Source organism: Python bivittatus, unplaced genomic scaffold (genome assembly GCF_059951505.1).
Source record: "Python bivittatus isolate LINGU-HERP-01145 unplaced genomic scaffold, Pbiv_v1 ctg000020_np1212, whole genome shotgun sequence".
Lineage (NCBI taxonomy): Eukaryota > Metazoa > Chordata > Lepidosauria > Squamata > Pythonidae > Python > Python bivittatus.
Genome location: NW_028277030.1, coordinates 12,353,784 through 12,378,789, shown reverse-complemented (window position 1 = coordinate 12,378,789; position 25,006 = coordinate 12,353,784). Strand labels below are relative to the sequence as shown.

Here is a 25,006-nt window from a genome sequence, read left to right as displayed (position 1 = left end):
TACCAGGGTTTCTTAAGATTCCAACATCTGATTTTTTAAAATAGATTTTTGCTTGATGCTGCAATATTATCTCCATTCAGCATGTTCCTAAAAATACGAATTATCTTGGAACAGCCTTCCCAAAACTCTTCTGTGTTGCAACAGCACCTCTCATGAGAGCTGGCCCACCTGGAGCATGCTTAGTTGGGGAAGATATTCTAAGGATACTTCCATACAGCTACTGAAACTCTCTGCAGTCATTTTGCATCATATGTAAATCTCCTGCTTGCTGTATTCATTCTCCAGCAGATCCAACCAGCCATCCTTTTAGAGTCTGGCAGGGTAATGGGAGAGTACCAGAAATGACAAACACTTCCATTTGTATTTATTATTTATCTATTTATTAAATTTATATGCCGCCCAGCTCCCCTGGAGGGTAACTCTGGGTGGCTCACAATTAAAATAAAACATCAAAAACAGTAAAAAATATAAGTATCCATATTAAATTAGCTAAAAAAATCATACCATATATTAAAAAAGCTATAGACATAAAAAGACTATAACATTCAAGATGATGGGGGGGGGGGTAGAATCAATTACCCCATGACCCAATTCCAATGATGTGAGCCCCCATCAGGCCCCCAGGCCATCTTTTTCTTTACCATATCTGTTCTTCCCTTCAAATAAAGGGGAATAGAAGAGAAAAATAACAAGAACTCCCCACTTTGTGATGGGAAAGGCAAAACTGTCCTCCGAGAGAGAGTAGTTGTGGCAATGTATCACACCGTTTGGGCTACAGGAGAAAAGAAAAAATTGCAGGAGCCAAAACTAAGGACTTGGTGGGAATTCCTGCCAGTGAGAAGCCTACTTACAAATCCAGAGGAAATGTTGCAAAATTTCATGTATTTTCTCTGGGGAGCAGAAGCTCAGGCAGGTGTTCAGGTTCTGAAGTACCATACCAGACCCATAGTGTGGTGGGGGCACAGGGGTACCTGGGGAAAAGGTTCCAGATGTTTGACAGCTCTTGCAAAGTTGGATTCAACTCATGCTATGCTATTTATGGCAGATTTAATTCAGGTTCATCTAAAGAGATTTTTGGAAATCCTTTAGTTTTTCTTCACATTTTCTCCTTCAACAGTCCTCACATACTCAGAATTCCAGTGCTATGTTCTGTCTGCAGAAAGTTGCTAACTTGAGACCAGCATATTTCAAAGTACATTTATAAGCTTCTAAATATGTATATGGTGGGAAAGGTTTGGTGAACTTATTACATATGATAGAAGAAACGTTGGCACCATTTATTGTATTTAAAGCTGTTTGTTTCCAAAGCAAGAAATTTATATCCAAACTACTTCTGACATACTTTGGTATGTTTTAATTCTTAGAATATTACATTTGTCTTCACACTTGTATCACGTCCATCCAGTGTTTACCCATGTTTTGCTTGACATCCAGTATGAGGATTGTTCTGAAAAATGTAAAGATGTCTTCACTATTTATTGATTTTTTTAGTTGGTCTTGGACTTGTTAGTTGCCTTATTGTGATTTTTTTTAAAAGACAGACCAGCGCAACTACTTTTTGGCTCTGAGAGGTGGCTTCCATCCATCTGTGTGTGCCTCTTCCATGGAGCTGTGTCCCCATTTTTAACATAGCTACAGCATCTGCAAACGTTAAAATAGCTCAGTAACAAAGATGGGTTAAATTTCTTGTAGTGAATGAAAAAGTAGACTCTGGAGGTATTATGTGTAACCGATCTTAAGCTTTATTTGGACCAAGTCGTTTTCAAAGCATTCACTGCTTAGATTGGAAACAAAAGAGTTTAATGGGGGTACGTTTTTTCACAGCAAAGCTCTTCCTACTTTATGGGATGAAGATCTGTCATGATTTCAATTATTTAAATGTAAAAATACTAATATTGGGGAAGGACTTTGATTTGATTTGATTTTTTTCAGAGAGTAAATTTGTGGTAATGCCTAAGCAAATCATTCCAAGATTTTAATAATCCAAGGCTGTTCCAGTGTTAAAAACAATTCAGAATATCAAACATGTAAGTGCACACCCACCTAAATTATAATTCACTTAAAAAAACAAACAGATAAACACTTAAATAATGTCATCGGTAAGCTTTGAACTATGGATGAAATATGTCAAAGGTTTTACAAACTGGTAACCACAGTGATATTTTTTTTAAATAGGAATGTTCACCTCATGAGGATTCTTGAAAGGTGCTTCACATTGTTTGTTGTTGGGTTGGGTTGTTGGTGGGTTTTGTGGTTTTTTTTGGTAAAGTTATAGCTTTGTTTTATTGTACATGATGTCCTATAAAGAAGATCTATGTCTGGGATACCTCCTTTGAAAGAGGACCACGGTGCTCTCCATTTAAAGAGAATGCAGTCAAGCAGTAAATTTAGGGGGCCTTCTCTTTTCATATTGACTGTATCTGAGCCAGCAGTTGGTCTTTGATGTTGTAACAATAGAGCATAGGCGGAGAGGAGGGTTAGGGCTTGAACAATGTTGAAACGAGGCTGCATTCATTAATTTTCAAGCGAGAGACTACTAATGTGTAGCAGAGCTTTATTCCTCTATGCTTTGTTGCTTGCAGGAAGGAATCGTGTACTCTGGGTATTACAGTTCTTACAGACTTTCATCTGAAGCCTCTGTGTTAAATATTTTTAATTATAAACCAGGTGTTCTGGAAACCTGGACTATCACTTAGTCCATTATTAGCTTCATAAAGGCTTCGTGTCTTCTATTACTCCTCTCAATGGTCCTATAGTTTGCTATACGTGGCGTAGGAGTAATCCAGGTGCTCTTGTAGCAACATTTCAAAGATAGATATATTTGTTTCATTAACCAGCTAGTTTTGGATTTTAAATTAATTGAAGGTTTATTAAAGAAAACATAGGTTTGGTCTAATTTCTATGCTGTGGGATCATAAGCATTCATGATGGTTCTTATATTTTATATATTCCAGAAAGCATGACAGTTATCATTAAGAAATTTCTTGAATACAAAGAATGAACTTAATGTATTTGGACTGTGAAGCATGAACTCTAGCATTTAGTTTGATGCAGAAGGCTGGAGACCCTGCCTTCAGTGTTTCCAGTTAAAAAGCTTTGAGCAGCAAGAGGAGAGACCAATTTATGAAAATGTGTTATTACTTGCAAACTAATGGTTGTAGAATCCTGCATCCATATGAATATTTGGCAGCATGTCTTTCCTGGTGGCAGTGGAAAACAAGGTGGCAGCAGATCTTTCCTGGTGGCAGCAACATTTGGTTTGAGTTTTCAAAAAACGCCAGTAGGCTGCACAAGGATAGCTGGCGGGCCACAATCTGTGCAGGCTCGTTCTAGAGCAAGGACAGGCGATTTTGTGACCTATAGTTTTTATAACCAATGGCCAGGAGCTCTAGTCCGAAATATATAAGAGATTTAGAGATGTGGCTGAGATTAAATTATGCTACGTAGAACATGAGAGATCCAAATTCAATCCTATTCAGCCATGATCTTGAGCCAGTCGTCTTTTCATTAGATAGCCCACTTCATCCTGTTCTTTGAGGTTATCTAGGGGAGGGTGTCATGATGTCAAACAAACGGTGCAGTGCTCTTTCATCACACACAAATTGTCATTTTCCCCTTTGCCTTCCTCTACCCTCAGATGTCCATGACCAGAGTTACTTCTGCTAAACCTTTCTGTATCCGGCCTAATATCTTTCTTGGATCTACAAAAACTGAGTTTGTTTCCTTTTTTCTTTGTCTTCCTAGGAAGTCCTTCACACAGATAGCCTTTCGTCTCTCGAGAGCAGCTTCATGCTAGACCCAGAAGATGGACAGAATTATCGTGGTCACCAGGCAGCACACCGCTCATTTGCCAAGCAGCGATTCAGGCAGCAGAATGGACAGACTTCTTTGCAAAGAGATGGACCCCGATCTTTCCTCTTGGATCTTCCAAATTTTCCTGACTTCTCAAAAGCAGACATTAATGGGCAAAACCCTGACATCCAGGTAAAGGTCTTCCGTTTTATTCTTTGTATTTTATTCAAAGGTGATCATTGACTTAACATGTACCTTTTTTAAAAAGCATTTTCAAATACCAGGAGCAAAGGGGAAAAAACCAAGATGCAAGACCTAAATTCTGCAAAGAAAATTAAATGGACCTCTCATTTAAAAATAATTGGGCAATTCACAGTATGAAACAAATAAATAAATAATGTAGCATGAACCCTATTAAATAGTTGGGCAGTATATGAAAAAATATGGAAATGGTATGTGCAAGAAAAGGATGCTTTGTTAAATTCCTGTACTATTGCTCCGTGGTTAAATATTTGTGGCAGAAGCTAAGATCATTAGTGAGTGAAATAGTGCATTTTATTGGTTAATTAATTGATCTGAAATGCTATTATTAGCCTCCATGTAATAGCAAAAGTTCCACAGACCTAGATCATAATGTGAACAGCAGACAAGGAAAGTGGAAATGAATGTGGGAGTGATTGACTGAGCCTTGGATGATTAATTTTTTATCACTAAAGGGGCCTCACCACAGCATCTTGTTATGGTAAAATGTATGTGGTTAAAGGCATAGTTTCTTTGAATTAATTTAAATGGACTGGTTTCTCCTGAGGAGCTTTGGACTGCAACTAACTGAGAATGAACCTGGGATCTTTTGGACTAACATTACTTTGGAAGCCAAGTTTGTATCTTTAGATAGGTTTACCATAACTGGATTGAAAAAAATGGGATGGTCACTAATTGGCTGCAAATAGAGGTTTCTGTATCCTTTGCTGCCATCTGGGTTTTTGTAGGCCAGATCAGGTAGCTTACATTTAGAGTCAATGTTAGGTCTCAAGTAAGTTATTCTGGGATCACCTGTTAGAAAGTTTCCAGTTTTTTAAAATGGAATGTTTGTCTGCAGACAGAATTGAATATATCTGTGTAATGTTCTGTTTGACCATCCACCACATTTCTTCAAGCAGATACATGTAAATTAGTCAATTTCTTCCTATCTTCTCTTCTCTTTGACCCATTTTAGGCTAAATATAAATGAGTATTTATTTAAACCTGCCTTCCCCGTTGGCCATGCCAGCTGGGAATTCTGGAAGCTGTTGCTCGAACACATCTGGAGATTGAGGAAGGACAGTTTAAACATTTCCAGTTTAAAATAGCAATCATCCGCTTCTTAGATAGACTTTCTGTGCTTGTGCTAACCTACCACCAGTGCCTATCTGTTTACTGACTGTTTGCCTGCATCTGTTTCAGTAACAAAATATTTTATTCAGCTCCTCTGCCAGTGGGCAATTGTTTCACTAGGAGCAAGGCAAGGAATCATTTGAAAGGGTAACCCGAGCAGCTGTTACTTTTGTGCTACAGCTGCTTTTTTAATTTGATTGCCAAATCAGCAGCCAAATGCACCACTGCACTCAAGGAAATGAATTCCCAGGAAGTTCTTGAAAATGAGGTACTTTTTAAATATATTTCCTTGGGGAGCATTGATTTTTCTTTCTTTCTTCCTGAAAAGCTCTTTTGTTAATCAGCACTGATTTGACACATGCCAACTCATGCAGTCATGCTGGCATAGCAGGGCTATTCACCGGGCAACAGGTTCACTTTCTTCTCCTTCGAAAGAAAGTGAAGTCATGTATAAGCAAATGGGCTAGGCTGCCAAATTATTTTATGCGTGATGTATGTTTATGCTTTTCAAGCCTATTTAAATAGCGCCGGAGTTCTAGGAGGTCCTGAAATTAAGTCTGATATTTCACTTCTTGATCTGAACGCTCCTTTTCTTCCAGTTTTTTAGTCACCATTTCCCACACTTCCACAGAGGGAGCCATAATAACCATTTGCCACAAAACCAAATATATGCTGTTGCACCTTGAAGGCCAGCCGATTCACACTGTGAGGTGGGATTTTGTGAACTAAAGCCCCCTTCTTCAATTAAGCTTGGAGTGTTTCCCCTCTGGACAAGTATACATCTCACTGTATGGTATAATACCTCCATGACATGTGTGTGTGTGTGTGTGTGTATTTGTGTGGGAATAGATTTTAAATTTCTTTATTCCGTGTAAAAACATACACAGACACACACACTGTTGTGTTGAAATACTACTGAACAGAAAATTGTGTAGGGTATTCCTGGAAATTAGGAGGCTACAGTTAATACAAACAATGATACATCAGTGTACTTCAGTAATTTTCCCCAAGCTGATGCCTTCCAGATTGGTGGGATTACAATTCCCAGACTTTGAGCAGACTGGGGAAGAGTCACTTCTAATACTGATAACGTTGGAGTAAATTGACCAGTGGCTTGATTGTACAGATAAAGTTCCAGGGCTAATATAATTTAACTAGTTTATACTTATCAACAATGTCATCCGTGAGGCTGAAAACACACTCAGAATGGCCCAAATGTTTTGGGGAGCTAATATAATACAATGTTTCAAGATAACTTGCCAACAATTCCAAGGCAACATTTTAATCCATAGTAAACATATGCATAAATATACCCCAATATTAAATAGATCATTAATAGTTAATACTGAGACCTTACAGCAGAAATATAAAATATAAGAATGAATAAATAAGCTGAAGTGGTCTGGAATTACTGATTTGTGAATTACTAAACATACTATCTATGAACAAAACTTTTCCAAATGCCAATGATCAAATTGTCTTTAAAATAATTAACATTATATTAATCATAACTATATTAATATATTTGCATACAGTATATGCAGTATATTTGCATATAATAATATATGATAATATGTAATAGTTGTAAAAATAATATATCTTATTCAGAGCTACCTTGTGGTCCAACAACATTTAAACTGTAACCAGTTATAAACTACTGGCATATGGAAAAAGGACATTAAGTATGTGTTTCCTGTTTTCCTTGACTTTCCATTAGATTCAGTTTTTATTTTTTCTTGTTCATCTCTCCTCTTGTCTGCCTTGTACGTGTCCTTGTTCTGTGCCTTCCTTCGCCCCTAGTCTGTTCAGTCTGCCACGCTAACACTTTGTAAAATGTGGGAATCTCTGAACATACCTCTTATGGTTACAGGAAAGCTAAAATAATGATGACAAATTGCAGAGGGGTATTGATAGAAAATATATAAGTCCTTCATATTCAATCACTGAATTTACATTTGTCTTTAAAGATTTCATTTTGTTTATTTTAATGTATTTATATGGTCACCCATCTTGCAGAAGTGACCATGGATGGCCAACAGAGTTTAAAATATCAATACAAAATAATAATATAAAACAATAAAAACTAGAAAGAAAAGAACTAGTTTCTAGGAGTAGTTAAGGATTTTTTTTCCCTTCTGATTCCCTGGGTTATAATAATTTTACAAGACTTCACAAGGTATAAAACAAAATCTATGCTGTACTTCCTATTTGTACAGAAGAAGATTGCATTGCATCAGATTCTAAGAGATAGAATAAAATAAAAGGAAATCATTGTAATATTTGGTTTAACACAATCCCTTGCCTTTTTGAGTCTTTGGAATTTGATTTTTCAGATTTATATTTCATTTTATCATTTGGTCATGTGGATTTTTCTAAAAGCCTGTTTCCCAATAAAGCAGTGATCTTTAACCTTTTCTGAATCACCTTTTCTCACAAAAGTGAACTGGACTGCTCTATTTTTTCCTTTCATTTATGTCTCTGACAATTTTTTTTCTTCCTCTTTTTCCCAGTTGTGGATCTTGATTCATGAACTGAAGGCCCATGCTGTGGGGGACAGCAGTAATTTCTTATTTGTTCCACATCATAGCATCTGTAACTTTTTCACCCAGTTTGCATTAAGCCTTTTTTTTCCTCCAATGTATTCTTTACCAGACTGCAGCTGTCTTTTAGGCTTTGCGTGATTTATTAGTATATTAAGAGCTTTTCTGATTTGAAGGAAGGCAGTTCCTAAGGCCTGAATGCCATGTTTTCTTGAATTCTCCAGGTGACTATAGAAGTTGTTGATGGAACAGACTCTGAATCAGAGAAAGGTCTTCAAAGAGAAAGCAGCAAAACCAGCTGGCCTGTCCCATCACCAAATTGGAGAAACTGGTGGCAAAGATCAGCACCTTCCATTACTCGCATGAGTAGTGGTGACCAGGATTATAAATATGATAGCACAACTGAAGACAGCAACTTCCTGAATCCCTTGAGTGGCAGGTGGGACAGGCATCCATCAAGTCATCGGATGTTTGAATCAAAGGAGCAGCCAGAATATGGTGAGTGAGCAAAACTGCCATTGCTTGGCTAAACAGGTGCCTCCAGAATACAAGAGTAGGGTGTTTGTGCATCACTGATAGTGAAGAGAAGGGGCAGGCAGAGTCTGGTAGAAATCAGACTCAAAAGGAAGGCAAATGGATGTGATTCTATTCACAGATATAAAGGCTTCTGTACTAACAATGAACTCATTTAGAAGTAGTGGAGCTCTACAGAGTTAAAATGGTACCCTCCATGCAGAAGAGGGATGTGTTAGCAGGCTTGGTGGACTCTCTTCAGAAAGAGAGGGGGGACCACACTCAAAAATAAAACCAAACAAATTAAACTCACTGATTATTAGGAAGGGTTGAAAAACATGATAAAATGGGTAGAATGGGGCATCCACTGTCTGGAATCCACTTAGTAGAAATACATGCTGCGACGTTTTGCTGCAGATCTCATTAGAACAGGCATGAATCTCCAGCCAGCATGCAGACAGCAACAGATTGCGTCTACTTTCAACAGCAAGCCTTTCTTTGTGTCTATTTCTTTTTTCCTATTTTTTTTTCTCTTCCCTTTCAGATTACATAGATGGAGAGGGAGACTGGAGCCTGTGGTCAGTTTGTAGTACAACCTGTGGGAGCGGCAATCAGAAACGCACCAGGACCTGTGGATATGCCTGCACAGCCACTGAATCGAGGACATGTGACCGACCAAACTGCCCAGGTTGGGAATAGAGAACAGAACCGCTCATAGCTGTGAGGCATACTTGTGCATGTCCATGTGTGTATAGATCTAGACCAAATCATTCATAGTAGAAGCAGGAGTTGGTCAAGTATCTGGAATTATTAGCTTGCTTGTGTCTTGTAAAGCATAGAATGACATAAAGTGCTTCCCTGCCTCGAAAGGCCCCTCAATCATACTTTTTACTTAAGTACCTCCTACTTTCAGTATGGTCTGCAGATAATCGGCAGGGGAAAAAACTGCATTTCTTGCAAGATACACTAGATGGGGTACTACTGGGATTCAGAATCTCCTGCCTTCTGAAGTTCTAATGCTCCCCCCCCACCCTCAATATTGAGCTATTATTAATAGTAAGCTAATATGAAATCTTGACGGTTGTGTAGTCAAAACAGATTTCAGAGCACTAAGAAAGGTTATACTCTGCAATGCTTTTCAAGGAACAGTGGCAGCTATCGAGACACAAATGCCTCCTTTGTGCTGTCTTAGGCACCTAACTCAGAAATAAACATTCTGGTAATCATAGGTGAGTTTAGCCACTGGAATGTTCCCTTTCTAATACTCAAGCCTCTATTGTGCTATTTGAAATACAGAAATGCAACTAGAGAACCTCCTCTGTTACTCAGGATGTAATGCCTGTTCTAGTGAACAATACCTTCCCACAAAGGAGCAGATAGTCACCTAACAATAGTAAACTTTCAGTAATTCACAAAGGAGAATGCTGCTTGCTTATTGATACCAGGATGGGCCAACCTTTGGAGGTAGGGTGGGGTCTCCAGCTGCTGTAGACTTGCTGACTGGCCTCTCTTTCCACTGCGAGAGCAGGACTTACTCCATTTCATACTTCTCTGCAAACCAAATGCAAGTTTTCGGATTGCCCCTTAAGCACCACTCAGAATTTTGAAATGTCCCAGGTGTGAGGGGAAAAAGAGCAATAAATTAAATAAATAAATAAAATTACAGAGCAATAAATAAAATTACTATGTGGACTAAAGTTTTCAGTCATGGACAGAAAGCCAGAAAATAGAGTGCTGATAGAAGGAGTGTGACAGGAGCAATGGAACAGGGAACTGTGGTAAAATTAGCACCAAGGACATTATGATTCAGTTGCAAATCCTGGGAGTCACATCTGTGGTTTGCGGTTTTTGAGGACAAAAAGGATTGCAACAAGGGGGTCAGGGCCACTTGGCCAAGCTGTCTTACCTGACCGCTCGCTCATGCTGGTCCTCATTGCAATGTGAATCTAAGTAAGTACCTTGTATGCTATTGGTTGAATTTTACTTGCTTATTGAACTAACATTTAATAAAGCTTTTAGAACTTTGAAGTGACTTATGTTCTGGTGTGTCTGTCTCCCGTGTTTAACGAGGTTTTTCCCCTGACACAGGTAAACATGGTTTTGGCTATTTGATGATTTAATGCAAGCAGTAGAATTACAGTGAATTCAAACCTCTTCTTGGGCACAAAATATGATATTCATACATTACTGCATGTGAAAAGGCAGGTTCCTGAAATCATTTATAATTTGGCTGTTCTAAACAGCTTCAAATAGCAGGCTTGTATGAGGCAAACTCAAGAAGGAAAATGAGAATACAGATAATGATAGACTGAAATGATAGGAAATCCATTTTGCTGCTTTTCCAAATTTCTCAATGCAGCGTGAAGAATCTAAATGGCAGAATATTGAGTAGCGGGAGGGTTTGACTACCTTAAAAGTTTCATAGTTCTTATTGGGAGTACTGGGGACTGTAAACCCCATGCCTTGGGGATGGGATTTGAGTGAACTCAGGTGTTCATGGCCTCCATGTCAACCATGGGCCTGTCCCAGAAGTCTCAAGCCTGATAGACAGATCAGAGCAGATGCAATATAATTTGAAAATGCAAGACATTGTAAACTGTACTTTGCTGTAGTCAGATCACTTTCTGATTTATGCACACATTGTTGGCATACTGGACCTCTGCAAAGATGAGGGACCAATCAAGATGGTCTGCCCCATGCAACTGATAGACCCATTGCGTTTTCTGAGGCACCTGTGGAATTTCCCAGCTATCTTGTGGGCAGTTCTGCCATGCATATTGCTGACTTCTGGAATTGAAAGGAGCAAGTGCATTGCTATTGGGAAAGATTGCCCCAAACAGCCTATCTTCTTTCATGAATCCTGATGGGTTCCTTGGTTGATTGAGATGCTGTGCAAGGTGAAGGAGGTGAAAAGATACCTAGAGCAATGGTGGAGGAAAACAAAGGGTGAACATAACCCATGTTTGAGAGAATAACATGGATATAAGAATGGTGAAATGTGCATACTTCTCCATTGTTACTGCCATTGCAGATTTATATCTAGCAGCTTTGTTCCTAGAGACAAGTGTGAAGATATTCCTGCAGGCCAATGTTAGCAAAGTTCTTTGCAAGTAGAATCATTTTCATTTGCTCAGAGTTGGATACCAGTATCCCTGGCAAGGGATAGTGAGGTGAATTGCAAGTGATTGTTTGAGCTTTGAAAACTGAAGATGTGGATATGTACTCTGCTATGTGTAAGCTAGATTCATGTTCCAACTGGCTTATTCATGCAGCTAGGTGAGGCACGTGTGGTTGGATTTGAGAGGTAGTTAACACCTCTTTGAAGAAGGGGAATGCCATTCATCATTAAGGAGGCAATGGTGAACTTCCTTCTGAAGAGACCTCTCAGTCCAGCTACCTTAGACAATTATTAGCCAACCTCCAATCTTCCCTTTTAAGAAAGGTTTTGGAGAACATATTGGGGCTTCAGTTACAGAGGGTCCTACATCTCTTCTAGCCAATTTCCAGACCTGAACATGGAAGGAAACAATATTGATCTCCCTACTAGATGCCCTTTGTCAGGACCTTTATTACTTTTAAAGCCCCCCATAGCTTGGTTACTTAACAGAACTGTCTGCTCCACAAGATTTGGCCCATCCATGTGTTCTTGTAAGGAGCACGTACTGACGATTCCCACCCTGCATGAGGTGAAGGGAGGATGGTAGCATGCTTTCTCAGAAGCTGCCCACACAATTTGGAACTCCTTGTTTCCCAAAGTGTGGATCCCCTGAATCTCCTGGCCTTCAGGGAGAATTTTACGACCTGCTATTCTGCATTGTATTTGGGAGCCGATGCTGTGAGGGTTGTCTTGCAGCTAGTTTGCTAGTGGATTTTTATCCATTACCTGCTATATTTTTATACTTTGGGTTGATTGTAAATTACCCAGAGTTCAAGGATGTAGGTGGCATACATACTGTATTTTGTATAAATAAATACATGATGACAAAAACATACACTTGTAAAACAGTAAGTTGCTTTTTTGGGATTATTTAATGCATTCAGCCTGAGACAATAGCTTTTCTAGTTTAGGATTCCTGCCCCATTGCTCTTCATCAGCTGTCTGCATCCCAATACTGTCTGAAAGTGATGGAATTTGGATGGGGGCATCGTTTTCCAGGCAGAGCACCCACACCGGTATTTCAAGATGTTCTTCCAATGATCTATGTGCAGCATCTATGAGCTGCTGCTATCTGTCTCAGAGAACTGTTGAATAACAGGCTGTACGGGGGAGAGGAGAGAATCGGGTGACTCCTTCCTCTAGTCTTGTGGCTGGGCCAGCCAAACATAAGTAAGTTGAGGAACAGCTTTCTCCTCTTATGAGGGGAAGTAGCCCATAGCTTAAGTAGACTGAGGCCTAAGACGGACCTCTCTGGTGCCCTTCATGATGAGAGAGTTGAGGCAGAGCAGGAGAAAGAGTCACACTGCCATGTCTTCCCTGGAGCTGCCACAACAGCAGGCCTGAGCCCCACATAGGATGTATCTTGATTCCTTGGTCCCCTGAACAAAGAGAGGACAAAGGGGACGTGGGCTGCTGCTGTTGTTGCTGACTTAGTTGAGGAGTGGCAGCAAAGGAGGAAATAAAATTGCTGCTGCATTGGTTCCTTCTTGACGTGTTCTTTGCTTCCTTCCATGCCACGTCTCTGCCACGGTTCCTCTTGGGGCCCTGGGCGACCAGGGTTGTTGCTGTTGTTGTTGTTAAGATTGGCAGCAAGGGTAGTCTGGGTCCTCCATGTGTGTGGATCCCAAGATAGCCCCCTCCACTGCCTTCTCTATTTGTACATCCTTGGGAGGAGTCCTCTAACAGAACAGTGGTTTCTTTAAAGCTGAATAGATGAATATCCCCAATATTTTCCCTGCCAAACATCTCAGTCACATTGTTTTAATAAGCCATAACATCAACAGTACATCCTGTTTTTAAATAATGATCTGCTAATAATGCAGTTGGAATGCACAGCAGTCATTCGCTGGCATTTCAAGCATGCGATAATGAAAATCTTTGCTGCTACTTTGTAGTTTTTGCCTTTATCCAAATTGTTGTGATCTTTAATGATGCCTGAAAATAGGGACTTCAAAATACCAGAAAAAGTGTTTCAAAAACCTGCACTCATCTCAAGACAATTCTGAATATCAGAGTACAAAAACAGTAAGGTTATATCTGATTTATTGTGCTCTGGCAAGTGGTCTTTGTTGATAAGTTTGTTATGTACAGTATATCTGATTTTTAAGGTGTTGGTTTTCTCTTGACTTTGTTATATCCTGCCCAGAGGCTGTAAATATTGTTAAATAAATAAATTATTATAAAATAAATACTTGTTGTGCATCTGCTCTTGCTAAGTACATTGGGACTATTGAAACAACCCCCTTTTTTTTCTTCTTTCAAATAATTCATATAGGACTCGAGGATACCTTCAGAACAGCAGCCACAGAAGTGAGTTTGCTTGCAGGAAGTGAAGAATTCAATGCCACAAAGCTCTTTGAAGTTGGTAAGCAGACTATAGCAAAAAGGGTGGTTTTTTTTCATAGACTTAGCCTAGGTGGCATAGGTAGGCCCAACCTCACTCCCTCAGGTGTCTTTTGACAACCATAATCTATATCACCACATACTGGCTGAGAGGGATGGAAGTTGTGATTGAAAGCATCTGGGGAGTGCTACATTTAAGACAACTACCTCAGACTGTATGTTAGAGACACAGTTGTATACGCCAACAGGAAGTGGCTCTGTATACAAAGAGAGATGGTTCCCTAGTATGAAGTGAGCTCTCAAATCCCTCCCTGCCAACATTTGTCTGGGTTTTGAATACAGCCTCCATCAACCTTTTCCAGTAGATCTGTAGTTTCCAATAGAGAAATTCTATCAAAAATGACTGTTTCCAGCTGTATCACGGGCATTCCAAGTTAAACAACCACACGAAGACAAAAGGCAAGAACTGAGTAGTACAGCTGAATATAATAAGTTCAGAAAGGCTTCATGAACAATAAATAGCTTTTCAAGGCCTATCCACAATGGTTAGGACATCATTAAGTCAAAGGATTGCTTAGGAATGGAAAAAGGAGCCCAAGGATTTTCCTGAAACTTGCAAAGTATTTGGGCTTTAGATACATATTCACCACCTTATTGCTCATGAGCATTCCACTAATGGCACATCCTGATTTGGCCAGATTTCTTGCTATCTTACCAAATATTATAAAGGGAATGTGAGCCACTTTTGGCTTCAGTTATAAGAGGCTGTTTAAATATCATCAGTTAAAAGAGAGTAATAATTAGGTCTTCGTGCAGCTATTAAAAAAAGAGAGGATTGTAGCCAAAGACAAATCTAACTTTTGTTTTGGACAATAATAAGAAGAAAGTGCAAAAAAGTTTATGTTCTTGTGTCCCTCCATTACATTATTCTTGCTTCAACTCCAGGACAGCTCAAGAATCTGTCTTTTGTAAAAAAACAAAAACAAAAAACCTGGGAATATATGCATTCAGGGAGAAGGGATAGCAAACATCCAAACTGTCACTGAAATTGATTCTAAGAAATTTGTTTTGAGGCCCAGGAATCTGTCCTCTGAAAACAATATTGAAAGCATCTGGATTTATATGTTACTTTATTGGATTACTTTTAAATGTTTTTAAATAGCCTTTTAGGGCAAAGTCCTTACAAGGCAGCAGGCACACACACAAAAAAAATTACTTCTGCAATAAAGGATACTTGTTTAAAACAATTTAAGTCAGCTTGATAGCATGACTTGTGACTTTTTTAAAACACTGAAACAGGTAAACATCAATCAGTTAAAAACTCAGGCATGTCCCTTGGCTAAAAGCATTGTTTTATGGCTGATTTAAGGGGATAAGCATATGGCTCTTGTGAAGCAATTGAGCAAAATATTACTTACTAAAAAGTGAAGCAGTTGTTTATTAAAACTTGACAGTGCTACTTGTGGTCAAAACCTGCCTTTTGACATTTATGAAGCGCAGTAAGATGAAGATGGAGAACCTGTGGTCTTCCAGATGTTGCCACATGATAACTTTAGCATCTCCAGCCACAACCAGTGGTGAGGGATGCTGGGAGTTGTAGTTCCTAGATGTTACTAGAGGGCCACAGATTCCAATCCAAGCAGTAAATCATACACTTATAATTTTAATACAATGTTTGATTTCTTGTGTCCTCCTTTCTCTTCTTCAGATACAGATAGCTGTGAAAGGTGGATGAGTTGCAAAAGTGAATTTTTAAAGAAGTACATGCACAAGGTAGTCAATGATCTTCCTGCTTGTCCTTGTGCATATCCCACCGAAGTAGCTTATAGCACCGCAGAAATCTATGACCGTCTGAACAAGAAGAACTTTCGCTGGAAAGATGCAAGTGGGCCAAAAGAAAAACTGGAGATCTATAAGCCTAGTGCCCGCTATTGCATTCGGTCCATGCTGTCCTTGCAGAGCACTACCTTGGCAGCACAGCACTGCTGCTATGATGACAGCATGCAGCTGATTACCCGGGGGAAAGGGGCCGGCACCCCCAACCTGATCAGCATTGAGTTCTCTGCAGAACTTCATTACAAAGTGGATGTTTTGCCCTGGATCATTTGTAAAGGGGACTGGAGTAGGTACAATGAAGCCCGGCCACCTAATAATGGTCAGAAATGTACAGAAAATCCTTCGGAGGAAGACTATTACAGACAATTTCAGGAAGCAAGAGAGTATTGAAAAGGGGTGTGGGAGGAGCTGACTTCTTTGAAAACTTCAAAAAGTGGTGGTGTTGGTCAGCAGGACACATCAGTGAAAAAACTTTATTTTTGGAAAATTGAATTAACCTCCCTACTCATTGTACATAGTTGTACAAAATACACAATTTTTCTGAAGTGTTTTATTTATGTCTGCATGTAGATATGGTCTATAGCCCCCCTCCCCTTTGCACTCAGACATGAAAGTATCTCGACATGCTTTATATAGTGATATGCATTCTGCTTCCATTAAGATGAGTTTATGCTCATATGCTCCCTTAGGGACGACAGTACCTGTAGTTAAAGATGAGGATCATTGGATTTCACATGAAAAGAAAATTGCTTCTCAATGCCTCAGTCATTCAGAATAAACTTTTGCTATTAGAAAGATCTACATATATTGAAATTGTAGTACCTCAATTTCAAGTATTGAAATGTGGTTTACGACTGCATTTGAGGGTAACATTTTGTCTCACTAAGGAAATAATGACAAGATTCATTGCAGATGTGATGAAAGTTAACTTCAAATCAAATTGTGCCTTTGCTTTGCATCAAAGGCCAAGTTTGCGGCTGATTTCCAGAGTTACTGAAATCCTGGGTTGGGGCATCTTGACATTGGAGGCTTTGACTATTCCAAAGCCCTCCCAGCATCAGCATCAGCATCAGATTAGCAGGGCCAAATCAGAGAGGAATAGCTGGTGTTATTGCTGTCACTATTATTCCTGTCTATTGGAAGTAGCAGGAGGAAGACTAGTTTATAAGCTTGTGCAATTTTCTTCGTGATTGTAAAGAGGCAGGATGAGGACTGAAAGCACTGTGGATCCTTTGTATTCTCAGCCCCTCCTAGCCTGCTGCCACACACCCTTGTGAGCCTTTCCCGTGTGGTTTTCTAATATCGGAAACAGCACAGAGGTTGGTGGAGTGATGGAAATGGGGCTCCAATGTCAAACTGCCCACTCTGACATTACAGTTCTGTCTCTGACTGTGGAGCCAAAAAAAAAAAAAACCCTCCCCACCCTGCCCAGTCCAAATGATTGCAGCTTTCCAATAATACACCCCTACAGTATACTTCTGACACAGGGATCTCTTATTCTGCAAAAAGCATATGTGTGCCTTCCAGATAGGATGGCGAAGTCAAAGCCGAGGGCAGCAGAAATAAAACATGAGTGCATAAATTATTTAATACAAATGTGTTTGTAAAATGCTCTCTCTCTCTATATATTTACATAGATTTAGATATGCACACAACACACACGCATATATTTAGACGTATTTAAGGGAAGAAGAAAAAGTGCAGAAAACGTGGACAGCAATTATTTGAGAAGCAGGTAGATGCATTCATGAGCAAAGTTTTTTTAAGGATCCACTGAGCATGGAACAAAATTGTGGCTAACCTCCAAAGGATCTGGAATTGCAATACACAACAAATCTGACCAGCTAATTGGGAAAGGATGTAATGTGTTTCTGCATTCCAAAGTGGGCTTGTATATTTGATGGAAAGATTGATCAGTCACTTTATGGCTGATATGGGTCATTTCCTCTGTCTTAACTGTTCATAAATAAGCAGTTTCGGAGCATGTGTGTCCATCCTCTGGTTTTGTGTCTGGATACATGATACAAAGCCTCTCCATTAAAGCTGCTTTAAATTCTTCTTTGCTAGCTGCTAGAGCAGGGACATTTTCTCGGTGCCACTGCAGTGCGATCCAGCAAAGCCGAGTAGATTCCAGCGTACCGCTGGCAGCGGACTTTAAATGACATTCCGGTATCTTCACAGGCACACAGTGTCACGAAGAAAAAGCTGCAGAACCCCTGCCATACACACAATGCTTCGGGTTTTTTGAAGAGGTCTGTTGCAGGGAACAATTTAAAGCAGCAGCCTTGTGAGGCCTTAATTGTAAGCATAAGCACAATGCTGAAAGGACATCATTCTGGAAGGCGAACTGATTTTAAACATCCTGCCCTTCCTATTTTTTCCATTCTATCGCAAATACATGCAGTGTGTGATTAAAAAAAAAAAAAAACTGTCTTTTTAAAACATTAATCAGTCGTGAGACGGGGAGTTGTCAGTTCCTTAACTTAACCTCACTATATTTGTAGCATACATATGTATTCATCTTTAGTTAATTAGAATTTGTAAAGTTAAAATGTGTAAGGAAAGAAACTTCCTTGGAACCCAAATATGTACCATAAGGAAATTACACATCAATCCAAAGCAGGTTTACAAATGAAGTAATTCTGAAACATCCATTAGTTTGTGTTCTCATTAAGTCGGTGCTAATTTTTTTTTTTTAATGGTACAATGAGAAAAGCCAGCAAAACTGGTGAGAGCCAGCCCACTGACTAGTTCTGATAATAACTTAAGGACTAAGTCTTATCTATGCAAGAATAGCTTTATTAAGACTTACTGTTTCTCTTGGGGTTGTGGTTTTTTTTTTTTAAATAGCAAACAGCTAAAGAAGGAAAAATCAAAAAGTATTCTGAGTAACGTACTATTAAGTTCAGCCACTGTAACAAGGCTCGTAAGGACAAAAGAAGGACATTATTTTAATGTATATCTCTCACCTCATTTATCTGAAATCCAAGGGTGTTTGACCTGCCAAGACAGAAATCCTTTGGCAGACTACATCAATATGTTTTCAAGATTATTGCAGCTTTTTCCAGCACCAGTCCTGGAACACATTTAAAGGAAAACTGTTTCTCCATCTGTGGTCCTTGGTAATTATATTTGAAAATAATATCATAGTTACTGATTTTGCTTGGAAAAATTATTTTAGCCTACTAGATTTTTTAGTATCTCATTGACAAATGTAACAGAATGTAGTCTCCTTGTACTCTTAGTTGCAGGATTGCATTCCTAGCCAAGGCTCTGGGTTTTTGTAGTAGTGAAGTGTGTGCCTGTGTGTAAACCTAATGTGATCTTTTGCTACGAGTGCATCTCTTATAGCAGTCAGAAAACCCCTAATATCAAGTACTATGCAATCCATGGAGACTTAACTGGGATAATATCCCTCTCTGTCTCTCTTTTTCTGGAAACTGCAGATAGCGAAGGGCCACAGAGTCAGGTCCAGACCCTGCCTGGCAAATGTTTGATAAATGCCTTTCAGCTTGCCCTGTTCCCATTGTTCTTCCAAGGATATTCTTACAATTTCGTTGATTCTATCCACCTCCCCTTATGTCTTGTCTTCCTCTTCGACTTCCCTCAACCTTGCTAATCATTTTTTTTCGAGTCCATCAGCAGAAATATGAGAACTGCTTGCTGCTCATCTCCTGAAGGGAGCAGACAGTGTTAACTTCATCTTGGATTCAGTGGTACTTTTAGGAATTATCTTCAAATCCACAATTCAAAAGCATCTTTTGTCACTTCCTCATGAGACGGGCGGTGTCTAAATTCGATACTTAAATAAATAAATAAATAAATAAATAAATAAATCTTTCTTTCAGTCCTTTTCAATGTCCAGCCTCCATAACTCTATATTAATACAGATAAAAATTGTTCTGATTTTTTACTGTTATAAAAGTATCCTGATCTTTCATGATCTTGTTTAAGATTGTCATTGTATTCCTCCCTTGGATTATCTCCTCTTTATTTCTCCAGTACATTGTCTAATGCTATTCTTGAGCCCCCAAAAATAGATATATCGGCCACCCTCCCTGTTTTCCTGTCAACTGTAAGTTCAGTCTACATGCTGGTTTTTGTTTTCATATTTATCATTAACTCAAATTTTTCACTTGCCATTTTTATGCTCAGAATAAATTTTTCTAAGCCTCTTTGTTTTCAATTGACTATACCATGATTGAGTTTATTTTATATACTTACTATTTTAAATCAGCTGTGGATGTTTTAACTGTGTACCTCTTGTAAACCACCAAAAGCCCACTGAATTGCAGCAGGGAATAATAATAATAATAATAATAATAATAATAATAATAATAATAATAATAATATAAAAAGCTACACAAGATGTGAGACCACACAAAGAAACAATGGAAGTGTTACAAAAAAGGACATCACTGACTACATGCTTGTTTATAACCCAATAAATGACAAGACTACATGTTTTAGAACCAGATTTTAATGAACAAGTATGTCCCTACCTCAGATACAAGAAGCTATGAATTCTGTAGCAAATTTGCAGCATCGAGAAAGGTCATAGGACTACTAATGGATACAGTAGTTCAAAATTAGAGAAATGGAGAAACTTGGAGTTACAGGAAGATTCAGATGGAATAAATGCAATAATGTGGGAGATGGGTTAATAGAGTTTTGGTGAGAGAATTCTTTGATCATTGCCAATACTTGCTCTTTTAGATTCTCCAGGGTCATATGCTAAGGGAAAAGAGGAATTGGTGAAAACTGCCACTTTACCCCTCTGCTTCTGCAAAAGGAGGTAGCCCTTCAGTTTGCGGAGAGCTGACATTTGGATTCAGCTTGATGATTCCCCAATGAATTCTGCTCAATATTCATGCACCCTGTTCCCTCTCCTGTCTTTCAATGCTGTGGGCTGCTGTGGACAAAAAAGATTTCCCCCTCTGAAGGGATAAAAGAAGGCTACTTCAATGGTTTAAGCCTCTAAAGTTTAAAACATGAAAATGTGGCAAATGAACATGCCACTGATTTTGAGTGATGTGACTGGTTGAAGGGGACTCTAGAAGCTACAACATTGGGATAGGGGCTAGACAATCCCAGCATAAATAAATACCAAAAAAAAAAAAAAAATCCTGAGACAACTGCATATTCAAGAACTGTTCCTTCAGCTTACTCCATTGTTTTCTGCACACTATAGTTTAACTTTGAGGTGCCTGCAGCTTGCAATGCCTAAGCCAGTATTAGGGTACTTCATACCCCAGGCTGGAAACTGTTTTTAGAGTTTCCTATGTCAGCATATTATCAGGCCAACAGTCCATCATTCTTATGTGAGATTAACATCTGTTTCAGCTTTTCAAGTTGAAATTAGTAGCGTGTAAGATTGTGACTTAAAATATAAGAGGAGCAAATTGTTAATCATGAATTAACAAATGAAAAGCATACATTGTATGCTTCTAAAACTAAGGATGTGATGGATTTGAATGGGAGCCTGATCTTGTGGACTAGAGTTGAATATATGCAGGGAAGTGAAGTGGCGCTTTAATTAGGAAGGAAAAGACTAAAATGTATATGCCAGAAAGTATGAATTAGTATCATTTGGACTGTTGAGTTGCATATGAAAACAGGAATCCATAGGCTGACAATAGTTGCATGTCAAGCTCCAGTAAATGATGGTCATGGAAGAACCAGAGATAAGTATTGAGAAAAACTCTGCAATATTCTGAATCAATGTGACCCAGAGATAAAAACTGTTCTGTTTGTTGATATGAATGGGAATGAGATGAAAAAGCAGAGGAAAACTAATTGGGCCTGTTGGAGGAAAGAAAAATTTGTCATAAGAAGTGAAAATGACTATGTGTATGGAAGTGTGAACTGAGCATGTCAGGAGAAACACCCCCAAAAGTTGAAAGCAGTGGGAAAGGATTACTTAAGAAGTCTGTGTGGTAAAACAAAAAGATATAGTTCAAGTAAGAGTACATGATGGATAATAGAAGCATGTTGAGTTTGTTTCAACACATACAATAGAGCAAATGAATGAGGACTCAATCATAAAATGAATACATGAAGGAAAAGTGAATGGGTTAAGAAGAAGGGAAAGACTGAGTAAGTCATGGTTGGATGGAACTGATGAGATCCTCAAAAAGAGAGGTGAGAAATTGAAAGAATGAAAGGTGATGTATGAAATAGTACTGGGATGTGGTGGAAGTAAGGATAGTTTGCAGGCATTGAAACATAGGGAGAGATATAGTGAATGGAGTTGGTGTAAACTAGATATAGTTAACTTTCCTCTTATTTCCTTATTTTGGTCACTGCTGGTCACTCTTCTCACTTTGCATAAAGTTGCTTACTCTAAAAGAGAGCAACCTGATAGGAATACAGGGATATGTGTGTGTGTGTGTGTATGTATGTATGTATGAATGAATGAATGAATGAATGAATGAATGAATCAATAAATGTATGTATGGAAAACCACAGTTGGGAATGGGTTTTCAAGTTATGTATAAGTATGTATTATTATTCTTTATGCATAGTACCTATGGTACATATTTTTTCTTACATAGACAAAACATACTGAGGCTCAATATTTAATCTGGAGGGAGTAAGCACATAGAGATGCAAGGGAAACAGGGTAGCATATGCTGTTTGAATATATGCATTTAGAAAACCTGAGAGCATTGGCAACACTTCTGGATGCACATCAATGCTGGATAAGCCTGCAGATGAGCACAGCCATATCAAGATTGAGAAACCCATTGCTACAACTCCAGAGCCTCTTTGTCAAATACTCTATTTGCACTTGCTCTGTTTTTTTTCCCCCCCTCAAAGTTCTCGTGCCCAGCATATAGCAGAGACACACAGCTACAGCTACATGTCTTTTATGGAAAGTAAACAAATTACAAACTAATATGGTAGGGAGCCCTCAAGATGAGCAAGTTACTTCCACAGTATTTCTTGGCATGGCCTACAAGTTACTTTATAAACTCTCTGCAACCAAATGTATACTTCTTTACATCCAGATATGTGCATCTTCCTACTTGTCATAAATATCTGCCTTTCAATGTGTCACTCTTCTGGTCAACATCATGGGAAGCAGAGAGGTCAAAATGCATGCAGGAATTTGAATGGCCCATTACCAAAACAGGCAATGCCATACCACAAAGAAAAGGGAGGAGGAGGAGAAGTTTGGAGAAAACAGGGAGAGTTCCAGTATTACACAGCATGTAAACTGCATAGTAGGTTGGGCAACTGACAGTCCTAAAGCTATATACAGTCCTTGGACTGATTCCAAGTGTTGTCTGCAAGCACTCTGTTTCAAACACCAGCAAGCACAAACTGCATTTTTCCTATCCATCTGCTGAGAGAGAAGGAGGCATGAAAAAGAACGTCAGAAAGAGGGAAGCAGGAAAGGAAACAGAGAGACAAATTACCTGCTTTCATGCCCCCCTCCCTGCGAACAACTTCAAGCAATCATCCCAGAAGGAAGAATTCCTTCACAGGCCACAGGTCAGACCACTGGATTAGGCTGCTATAAGTCCCTTGAATCAATGGGCTGGATCCAGATTTAGGTACATGCAACAGGTATGGCAAAATGTCTCCTTCCGTCCTCCTTTTTCTGTAAAACAGAATGCTCTAGAATGACCCAAAGGATTGAAGGGATCCTGCTGTATAGGATGGGCCATATGTCAGGGAAATCTGACTGAAATTTTCAGGGCCTGTAGGTTCTTATGGGGTAGGGGTTAGGGTGATTCCCTTAACCCAGCTGGGAAAATCAGGATCCAGCCTAATAAGCTTATGTGTTTGAGTTATGGCCAAAGACAAAACCAACCAAGAGCCAATAAGATACTTACAGAACCGAATTGAAGACATAAATCACTGCAGAGCCTATGATGGCCTCCAAATGACCTGGACAAGTTCTGTTGCCTTCATGCTGAATGGAAAAGTAGGGTAAGGAAGGCCTGATTAAATGACCCCCTAACTGGCCAAAGACAGAAGCAGAAGGTATTTTTCAGCACAGAGAAAAATTGGTATACTCACTCTCCCCCCCATCTCCAAAAGAGGAGGAGGAGGAGGAGGAGGAAGATTTAAGTGTTTTCCCTGTGAATTTATATCTGGTTATAATTTTTTCTTCCCAATGGAAAGTTGCTGAGGCAGTTTCCATTCTACTATTCCCACACAGTACAAGGAGAACTAAGGGGCTGACTTAGTAATTACTTGTCCATGCCTGTGCTCACACATTCGTAAATAAAGGCAGGAAATCTTTCAGTTATTCACTCTCCAGTTCTCTCGCAGACATTAGTCTTGTTAGCAGCACATGGAGAACGCACAAGATAGCCAGAAAAATAGTTACTACAACTCTTTTTATTCTCCAAGGAATATCAGTGCCACACTTTGACAAAACTGCTTGGATGTCAGGCTAAGATGGAAATGAAAAGACTCAGCGTGAAGAAACCCTCCTTTGAATCTAAAAGTTGTTTTAAAAATCCATATAGCATCACATTAGAAGTCAGATCAGGTTTACACCTTTGTAGCCCATCACAGAATGGTGGAGGGAAGGTATTGTTGGTGGTCATGAGTGGAGTAACTTGAACAAACATACACATCAGTGCTGTTGACACTAGTTTTAGGCCTGCAAAAGAGGAAGAACGGCTTGTTTTGAAATCCACAAACCATTTTGAAGAGTCTTTAAAGTCCGTGCGTCCTTTTCAGCACATACCTATGACTAAGCTGGACAGGACCTAACCAAAAAAACCTCCAGCTCTAGTATTCCTAATCAAATGATCCTCTATTATCCAAGCAGTTTGATGTATCATCTTGAAAATCTTTACTAGAATAAAACAAATATTCTGCACTATAGCTCAACTTTAATTTTGGTCAAAGCAAAGCTCTTGGTGATGCCAAAAAACCCTCTTTAAGGGGATTAAATTTTTAAATTTTCTTTGATCATGCTTGAAATTAATATGCTTGAGCTGGAAAAGGCTGTAAAAATGTCTAGGAGGCTAAACAGATCACTGCTTTCTATGGTAGACAATATTTTAGCAAAAATACAGAGACATTGTTCCCACCACTTTTCCTTAACACTTTGCATAGTTCACAACTATTTTCATGAGGCAAAAGACACTTTTTGTTCCTTTGCTTCCCTGAACGGAACTTTTTGTCCCTGGAAATAATTTATAAGTACTAGGACCAGAAAGAAGGAAACAATGGAAAATGGTTTTCTTTTTTCTTTTCTTTTTTCCTCTCCTCTCCTCTCCTCTCCTCTTCCCCCCTTCCCCCCTCCCTCCCTCCCTCCCTCCCTCCCTTCCTTCCTTCCTTCCTTCCTTCCTTCCTTCCTTCCTTCCTTCCTTCCTTCCTTCCCCTGCCAGATCTTTTGCCAACAATTTGGGCCCAGCCTTCCACTTCACAAGCATGGGATGCATTGACAGAGGAGGACAGTTCCCTTACCACCCTGACCAAAGAC

At 39.2% G+C, this 25,006-nt stretch overlaps 1 protein-coding gene and 1 long non-coding RNA gene across 2 annotated transcripts in view; one reads left to right on the top strand and one right to left on the bottom strand.

Moving 5' to 3' along the window:
* The window catches only part of ISM1 (isthmin 1), a 29,485-nt gene extending 13,150 nt beyond the window's left edge, over nt 1–16,335 (top strand). The window contains exons 2-6 of the mRNA XM_007423918.3: nt 3,745–3,984; nt 7,931–8,204; nt 8,764–8,907; nt 13,652–13,741; nt 15,428–16,335. Coding sequence (XP_007423980.2) covers nt 3,745–3,984; nt 7,931–8,204; nt 8,764–8,907; nt 13,652–13,741; nt 15,428–15,945 — 1,266 coding nt within the window. The 3' untranslated portion in view covers nt 15,946–16,335. The remainder of the gene's footprint in view (nt 1–3,744; nt 3,985–7,930; nt 8,205–8,763; nt 8,908–13,651; nt 13,742–15,427) is intronic.
* Nucleotides 16,336–16,941: 606 nt separating this feature from the next.
* LOC148216987 (uncharacterized) lies at nt 16,942–24,799 on the bottom strand. Its single transcript, XR_015794996.1, has 2 exons — nt 23,397–24,799; nt 16,942–23,161 (listed from the first exon to the last, which is right to left on the bottom strand). It is a non-coding gene; the product is annotated as an uncharacterized LOC148216987 (long non-coding RNA).
* Between the last annotated feature and the right edge of the window lie 207 nt (nt 24,800–25,006).